General features: G+C 38.6%; 1 protein-coding gene across 1 annotated transcript in view; it reads right to left on the reverse strand.

Annotated features, from left to right (window-relative positions):
• The window catches only part of CFAP299 (cilia and flagella associated protein 299), a 683,777-nt gene extending 674,801 nt beyond the window's left edge, over nucleotides 1-8,976 (reverse strand). Inside the window, exons 1-2 of the mRNA XM_030888618.2 lie at nucleotides 8,848-8,976; nucleotides 8,574-8,704 (exon numbers count right to left, since the gene is read on the reverse strand). Coding sequence (XP_030744478.1) covers nucleotides 8,574-8,704; nucleotides 8,848-8,976 — 260 coding nt within the window. The remainder of the gene's footprint in view (nucleotides 1-8,573; nucleotides 8,705-8,847) is intronic.
• Nucleotides 8,977-9,453: the final 477 nt, after the last annotated feature.

Consider the following 9,453-nt stretch of genomic DNA (forward strand, 5'->3'; position numbering starts at 1 on the left):
ATATACCCCCCTCCCAGGGGGACAGACAACAGAAAAGTGGGTGAAGGGAGACATCGGTCAGTGTAAGACATGGAGAAATAAGAATTTATAATCATTAAAGGTCCGCGAGGGAGGGAGGGTGGGGGAGGAATGGGGAAATGAGGAGCTGATACCAAGGACTCAAGTAGAAAGAAAAATGTTTTGAAAATGATGATGGCAACAAATGTACCAATGTGCTTGACACAATGGATGCATGTATGTATTTTGATAGGAGCTGTATGAGCTTCCAATAAAATTATTTTTTTAAAAGAAAGAGAGAAATCTGTCTTGGAGGATGCATACCTAGATGTTACTTAGATGCTTAGAAGCAAGGATGGGGAGACGTGGATACTTTAGATGTGTTAGCAGGTGAGATTAGTCCTTGGAAAAGGGCATCATGCTTGGTGAAGTACAGGATCAGCAGAAGAGAGCAAGTCCCTCAGTGGGAGGGAATGAAGAGTGACTGCGACAGTAAGTATCAAGCATAGCAACAATTGTGAGCTGGCACAGAATGGACAAGCAGTGCTTTTTCTGTTGTACACAAGGTCACTATAATTTGGGGCAGATTGATTACATCTAACAACAGCAAAAGTAACTTTATAAAAAAATTTCCAAACTATTCTGTTTTACATTTTCACGGAAAATGTAATTATCTTTTATTTATTAGCCCTCAAACTTCTTGATGTCAGGGACAATATTTTATGCTGTATTATACAAAAATCCAAGCTCACAGCCACTGAGTTGATGGTGATTCACAGCAACTGAATAGGACAGCAACTGAAACCACTGTGCGTTTCCAGGACTATGACTGTTTATGAGAGTAGAAAGCCCGTCTTTCTCCTGGATAGCAGTGGTGGTTTTGAACTGCTGACCTTATTGATTGCAGGCTAATGTGTAATCACTATGCCACCAAGGTTCTAAATAATTTTTTTCCCTTTTTGTCTTCTATTTGAACCTCTCTCATCATAATATGCTCGCTCAATATTTTTAATTTTATTCTATTTAAACCCTTCTATTTGTAGATTTTATCACTTTTTAAAAGGGATTCACTGTAGTTGCTAGACCAGAATTGGAATTGCTGACCTACACATTAGAAAAACGAATGCAAGATTATCTGGTAATAGAATTAAGCATTCCCAAATTGGTACCAGTTGGCAGGTAATCAGATGTTTACGCATATTTTCAAAAATTTTGGCAAATATAGGGAAAGCACAAATTTGACTCTACAACACCCTCTACTGTTTCTGCTTTTAGCAACATTCTCAGTGAAAGAAGCAAGGTGACTACCACATGGGCACAAAGGAACATATGGGGCCCATCCCATTACAAAGGCAGCCAAAGAAGATCTGCAGATAAAAGGGCCTTCCAAATCTAGCAGCTCAGGGTGGGGATTAGTCTCCTACGACTGGCACTTAATGTAGCCTGATGACTTCCAGCTCTGCTAGTTAAGGAAGTATAGCATAGAGGAAATATCCACTTTGATTCTCAAACACAAGAGCAGACATGTGACACAGATAAACATATACTTTAAGCCTGATTTACCTCTCTTGATATGAAATAGGTTATACTTCTTACCAAACCACATGTGAATACAAATTAATTCCTGGTAAAGTCTCACAAAAGTCTCTCTACTTCTACTACTGTCTCATAAATATTGATTGATACTCACCTCTTAAATTTTATATAAGACACATCATACTACGCATATACACCTAGAATTTATTTCTTCCCAATTTTTTAAGAATAAAAATCTAGAGTGATTATGTCTTCAATAAGTTACTATAGTTCTAAAACATTATGTGGGGTAGGTAGAAAGGTCCTCTAAGCACAGTAAAGGAGACGATGCAGATATAATTAAGTTTATAGCTTAAAATGGGCACACATCCTGGATTGTCTGGTGGGCACGAAGTAATCACAAGCATTCTTAGAAAGAGAACGTGTTCTCTGCCTGTAGGCAAAGCAAGGGAAAGGCAGAAAATAACCAAGGAATGCGAGCAGCCTCTAGGAACAAAGAAAAGCCCCTGCTGGCACACTACAAGGAACTGTCCATCCTACAAACCCAAAAACTGGATTTCACCAACGACCTGAATAAGCTTGGAAGCTCACTCCCAAAGCATCCAGAGAAGGACCTAGGTCAGCCAACACCTGGATTGTGATACTCAGAAAACTTAGTTGATTCAAACTGGATCCATATTTCTGACCTAAAGACTACAAATAAATGAATACATTTGTGTTATTTTAAGCCACTGAAGTGTTAGGTGGTAAAGTGTTAGAATAGCAATAGCAAACTGACAAATCACTAATTTTCTAGGGTTTCAAAGCAATGAAGAATAGCATGATCAATGGAGAAAAACTGAGGTTGTCAACAAATCCATTTGACTTGAATCGACATCAATATCTGTGGAAGCAAGAGTCAAGAAAGCAAGCCAGGCACTGGGTCGAGTCCGAGGGGTGGAGGGAGTTACATGCTGGGACGTTAACCACAAAGTCCACAAGTGGACTTTCTCCATGGGACAAGGAGCAGGCTTTTTGTTCCCTCACAGCTTCAGCCACGCACAGCGAGCCGTTTTCTTCTGTTTCACAGGGTCACTGTGAGGAGGAATCGCCTCAGTGGCACTGAGTTGACAGGTGTTTTGTTTTGTTTTAATTATTATTGCATTAAGCAAATCTTTGCAAACAATTTCTTTAATGTTAATAAGCAAAGGTGTCACTTTGATGAGTAAGAAGTGTGTCTGGCCAAAGCCAGGCTCTTGTCAATGACCTCTTGTGGATGTGAACGCTTGAGAATGACAGAGAGACAGAAGAATTGATCCGTTTACATTGTGATGTTGGTAAAGATTACTAAAATAAACGATTGACTTCCAGAAAAATATATGAATAATCTTAGAAAAAATAAAATAAAGCTGCTTAGAAGACAGGATGCAGAATCTTTGCTGGCTTCCTTTAAACACCTCATCAGGAAAGGCTAATCACTAGAAATGAACATCTTGATTAGTAACACAGAGGGGCAGAAACAAACAAACGGGAAAATCCTCAATAAGATGTTGTTATTAGATGGCTTGGAGTCCATTCCAACTGAAACAAAACAAAAAGCACCCGCAAACCAAATGCATTGCCATCAAGTTGATTTTGACTCACAGAAACCCTCCAGGAGGGAGTAAAACTGCCTTTATGGATTTCTGAGACTGTAAATCTTACCAAGAATAGAAAGCCTCCTCTTTTGCCCTCAGAGCAGCTGGTGGTTTTGAACTGCTGATCTTATGGTTAGCAGCTTAGTGTGTAACCCATTAACAGGGCCATTCCCTCAGAAGATGCAATGCTTGAGCCCCTTATTGCAGCCACTGTCACACCATCTCATTAAAGGTCTTCCTTCTTTTTGCTGCCCCCTACTTTATCAAGCATGATATCCTTTTCCAGGGACTGCTCCCTTTTGATAGTATCCCCAAAGTATTTAAGACAAAGTCTCCTTATTCTCACATCTACATATCATTCTGACTGTACCTCTTCCATGGCCTGTTTGTTCCATCTTCAGACCGTAGTATATTCCATACCCTTGACCAACACAAAAACTCAGACACATCAATTCTTCTGGATTCTTCCTTTTTCAAGATTTAATGTGCATGCACACAGGAGGCAATTGAAAATGCCATTACTTAGATCAGGTGGACCTTAATCCTCAAAGTGATGTCTTTGCTTTTTGACACATTAAAAATGTCTTGACTTCTGCTTCCATGGACAGTGAATTGTGCATCCAAGTAAAATTAAATCCTTTGCATCTTCAGTCTTTTCTCCATTTATCCTGATGTTGCTTATTGGTCATGTTTGAGGATTTTTGTTTTATTATTTTATGCTGAGCTGTAATACATATGAAAGATTATGGTCTTTTGTGGGGGGAGGTAGATACTAACCTGCATCCTCCATGAGATCAGTTGCCAGACTGCAGTGGGCCCGCTCCCTGCTGCTGGGGACAATGACAATGGACAGGCTCCTATAGGAGGAGTTCACATCCTACTGATAATGGTCTCTATCAGTTGAGCCAGGAACAAGTCAAACCAGCTCTGTGACATCCAAAGTTAAGTTGCCATCCTAAATCTAGGATCCGCCCATCGTGTCACATGTATACCCCCAATCCCTCCTCTTCCTATTGCACGTATGTCCCTAGACCACCCCCTCTCATTACTGTGTAACCTATAGTGCAACCCCTTCCTGTGACTTATGTCTCTACCTGTAATAAGTGGGCTTGCACGCCCCCCCCCCAAAAAAAAGGTATATAGGACTGGGCTAACAATAGAGCTCTCTCTCGCTGGTTACTCCCCCCTCGTTTCCCCCTCTCCTCTCCCATCCTCTCTCCCTTGTTCCCTTTCCCGCCCTCCTTACCTTCCCCCTCTCTCCACGGGGACCACCAAGCTGGGCTGAGGTGAGCAAGGCTACCATGTAATGTGTCCGACTGCATTATTGAAATATATCTCCTCTACCTCCCATGCTCTCGATGACTTTGATATAATACTTATATATCTCAACTGCACAATTGTGCATTACTAAACCCGTGAGTAGTAGCGGTGGGGGCTGGCCTCCCACCCCCCATAACTTAATATTACAGTCTTTGATCTTCTGAGTAAGTGCTTCAAGTTCTAACATCACAGGTGGTTAGTGAGTCTTTGTCCAATCCTGAATCCATGCCACATTCTTCTTTATATACATCAGCTTCTCAGATTATTTGTTGAGTACACAGATTGAATTAGTAGGGTGAAAGGCTACAAGACTGACACAGACCTTTGCTGACTTTAAATCACACAGTATTCCCTTTTTCAAAAGACAGCTTCCTTGTTTAAGACCATGTTCTACATGAACACAATTATTTATTTTGAGATTTCCATTCTTGATAATGTTATTCATAGTTTTTGTATGATCCACACAGTCAAATGCATTTGTATAGTTAATAAAGCACAAATAAATTCCTTTCTGCTTTCTCTGCTTTGAAGCAAGATTCAACTGACTTCAGCAATGAATCCCTTATTTCATGTCCTCTCCTGGACTCAATACATATATTCAGTAAACTATAACCATTTTGACCTATCTTCAGCTAACTTTTACTTTTGTGGGACATTAATGATATTATTTTATAATTCCCATAATCTGTTGGATCACTTTTATTTGGAAAGGCACAATAAAGAGATCTCTTCCAGTTCGTTGCCCAGGTAGCAGTCGTCAAACGAGTCCTTCCGATATACAATTGTCTTACTGGCATATATGCATTGGTGTTCCATCAGTTTCTGGAGTCTTGTCTCTCTGCAAGGAGCCAAGGTGGCATAGTGTTAGGTATTGGGCTACTTACCAAAAGGTTAGCAGTTTGAAACTACCAATTGCTCTGTGGAAGAAAGATGAGCCTTTCTACCCCATAAAGAGAGATAGTCTCAGAAACCCACAGGAGCCGTTCTGCCCTGTCCTATTGCTGTTATTAGGTGCTCTGAAATTAGTTCTGACTCATGGAGTTCCTGTGCACAACAGAAAGGAATACCACCTGGTCCTGTGCTATCTTCACAATTGTTCTTATGTTTGAGCCCATTGCTGCAGACACTGTCAATCCATCTTGTTGAGAGCTGAGGGCTTTGTTCTTTTGTGCTGCTTCTCTACCAAGTATGCTGTCCTTTTCCATGAACTGGTCTTTCCTGATAATATATCCAAAGTACAGAAGATGAAGTCTTGCCACCTTTGCTTTTAAGGAGCATTCTGACTGTACTTCTTCTAAGATAGATTTGTTAGTTCTTTTGGCAGTTCATGGTACTTTCAGTATTCTTCACCAACAACACAATTCAAATGTATCAAGTCTTCTTTGGTCTTCCTTATTCAATGTCCAACTGTCACATGCATATGAGGTGATTGAAAACATTATGACTTGGGTTAGGCACACTTTAGTCCTCAAAGTAACATCCTTGCTTTTCAACACTTTAAGAGGGTCCGTGGAGCAGATTTACCCAATGCATTGCATCCTTTGATCTCTTGTCTTGCTGTGTCCATGAGCATTGATTGTGGATACAAGCAAGACCAAATCCTGGATTGCTTTAGTCTTCTCCGCATTTATCACGTTACCTACTGATACACTTGTGAGAATTTTGTTTTTCTTTACTTTGAGTTGTAATTCGTACTGGAGGCTGCAATCCTGGATCTTTACCAGCAAGTGCTTCAAGCCTTCTTCACTTTCAGTACTCAAAGTTGTGTCATTTGCCTAGCTCAGCTTTTTAAAGAGTCTTCCTCAAATCCTGATACTGTATATTTCTTCATATAATCCAGATTCTCTAATAACTTGCTCACCATAAAAAGTGAATAAAGATAATGAGATGATAAAACCCTGATTTTAAACTATGTAGTATTCCCTTGTTTTATTCACACAACTGCTTCTTGATGCAATGTACAGGTTCTGCAGGACCTTGTCCTATAGGGCTGCTTTGAGTCAAAATGGACTCAATAGCAGTATTGAGTATTTTTTATTTTGTCTTAAACGTCTTACTCCAATACCATTGATTCTTGATCATATGCTACCCACTGAATGGTTGAACATCTATCAATTCCTTTCGGTTCAATGGTATCCCTTCCAACTTGTTCTGATGCTTTAGAACTGTTCAATTTTTTTTGGTCTGTAGAATCCTTCAATATTGCAACTTGATGCTTCTTCACAGACTTCAATTTGAAAAATATCAAGAGTGTCCATCTCTTGGTTTTCTAACTCCATTTTCTTTTCACATTTCATTATAATACTTTACATTATCTTATCAAATATTTTTTGAAATCTTCTGTTCAGCTCTTATAGTTTCATCATTTTTTCCTTCCCTTTCACTACTCCACGTTCAAGACCAAGTCAGCATCTATCCTGGTATCCACTTTGGTCTTCCCCCTCGCCTCCCTATCTTTATAAAGATGTTTTCCTTTCTTCGTGTATAATGTCTTTGATGTCATCCCACAATTCACCTGATCTCTAGTTATTAGTGTTGAATATCTCAATATATTTTGAAATTACCTCTAAAGTCAGGTGGTCTTTGTTCAAGGTTACACTTGGGCTCTCCTTTTAATTTTTTTCAGCTTTAATTTGAATTTGCTCAGGAGCAAGTGATAGTCTGTGCCACTGTGGGTCCCTAGCTTTGTCTGACTGATCATATCACATTTCTAAATCATTTTATTCCCAGATTGTGGTTGATTTGATTTCTCTGTTGTTCATTTGGTGAGATCTGCCTGTATAGTCATATGTATGTTGTCGTGAATGGTATTTCCACTGAATAGTTGTTTGTTTGCAAAATTCTATCATGGTATCTCTTGTATAATTTTTATGAACAAGACCATGTTTTCCAATTGCTGTTCCTGTTTACTTGTTTCCAACTTTTGTATTCCTATCATGAGTACCTATCAACCCATCTTGATGGCATGTTTAATCAATTTCAGGCCCCTCTGTCTAATGTGCCTTCTTCTAGAGGTTCCTATGAACCCTGTTCATCATGGGTGACTTGCACATATTGGAATACTGGTGGCATAGCTTCTAGCATAAAAGTAATGTTTATGCCACTAGAGTATGACAAACTGAAAGACGAGTAGTGAATTAATATAATAGTGGCAAAAATGGATCAAATATACCAGTAACCATGAAGATGGAACAGGACAAGGCAAATTTTTTCTGCTATACATGAGATTGTCATGCACAGGGTGATTTGATGGCAACTAACAAAAACAACACACCATAACAACACACCCTTAGAAAAATCAATTAAAATTGCATAACTCAAGCCACTACTAAATGTTATTTTTCTATAAAAAATTGAAATTTTCTATTAATAATTACTGAGTATCTTAAAGATATTCTGTAAAACAAATTCTAAGTAATTATTCTCTCCAAGATCTACAACTTTATCTCCCATTAAAAAATAACTAAATATCTTATCAATTGTATAAATTGCCTCATCCACTTCACTAAGCTCATTGTTGCCTATTTTGCATTCATAATAAAGTAATTAGATTCATAGTTTATATAACTAATTACCCACATTAACAAAAGCTGGTGATCAATAATAGAGTTGAATAAATCAATTTTTAGAAAATATAAAAACATAAAGGAGGCCAAAGATTTACAGGCCTCAAAAGTACAAAATATATTAGGCATAAGTCACTCACATGTATCTGTAGTATATAAATAAATAAAACCAATAACATTGAGTTACTTTTTCCACAAGACTTGATTGGTATGCTGACCACATCTTGATATTTATATTTCTTAAATTAGTAGTTCAAAGTTGCATGTGACTTTATTGCAAGCATACTGTAGTTCTTCCAGTTCCTGATCTGCAGAACACATGCTGAGGATGGAACTTGTAATAAGTTTTACCTGTTGCAGCAAATGTTTCTTAATGTCAACAATGCCAGCCAAACTGGATGTTTCCAGAGACTATACAAGGGGACTTCAAAAACTTTTTGGAAAAGTTCCATTATCTTCCCATTCTGTTTTCTATGAGCCTTTGGAAGTCTACTCATTGAATACAATATAAAATCGAGATTTTGATATGGACACTTACTTTTTCTGAGTTCTTTCAGCCAGTCTTGCAATTTCTATAGCTGCCTTTCTTGCCTCAAAATCTTCCCTTTTCACCACCTCCCCAGTCCCTCGGTAGCCTAATTCGACCAACTGACGGGCCAGGCTTTCATCCTAAAGACAAAATCAATTGTTAGATTTGTAGGAGAACCACACTAGTGCTGCTACCACAGAAATACCACAAGCGAGTGACTTTAGCAAACAAATGTGTTTTCTCTCAGTGTAGGAAACTGAAAGTCTAAATTCAGTGTGCCAACATTAGGATAAGGCTTTTTTTCCTCTGTCAGCTCTGGAGGAAGATCCCTGACTCTTCTGAGTTTCTGCTCCTGGACTTTCTTCATGTGGTTGAGCATCTCTTTCTCCCATCTCCACTGGTCCACATGCATGTTTGAATCTCTTTTGTTGACTCAAACACACAATACACTAACCCTGCCTTAGTAACATAATAAAGACAGCCCATACCTAAATGGGATTATAATCACAAGTTTCTTGTTGGTATTAGGTATCATCAAGCGCCTATGAACTCATAGCAATCTATGAGTTGAATGAAATACTACCCAATCCTGTGCCATCCTCACAATTTTTGCTGTTTGTGCCCATTATTGCAGTCAATATGTTAATCCATCTTATTGGAAGTCTTCTATTGGGCTGACCTTCTATTATACCAACCATGATGTCATTTTCTCCAGGAACTGGTCCCTTCTGATAACATATATAAACTGCATGAGACTAAGTGTCACCATTGGGGATTCTAAGGAGCATTCTAGCTATACTTCTTCCAACACAGATCTGTTCATTCTTCTTGAAGTCCATGGTATATTTAATATTCTTTGCCAGCACTACAATCAAAGCAACAATTAATC

Source organism: Echinops telfairi, unplaced genomic scaffold (genome assembly GCF_000313985.2).
Source record: "Echinops telfairi isolate 266 unplaced genomic scaffold, ASM31398v2 ScPeMD7_7468;HRSCAF=8506_0, whole genome shotgun sequence".
Classification (NCBI taxonomy): domain Eukaryota; kingdom Metazoa; phylum Chordata; class Mammalia; order Afrosoricida; family Tenrecidae; genus Echinops; species Echinops telfairi.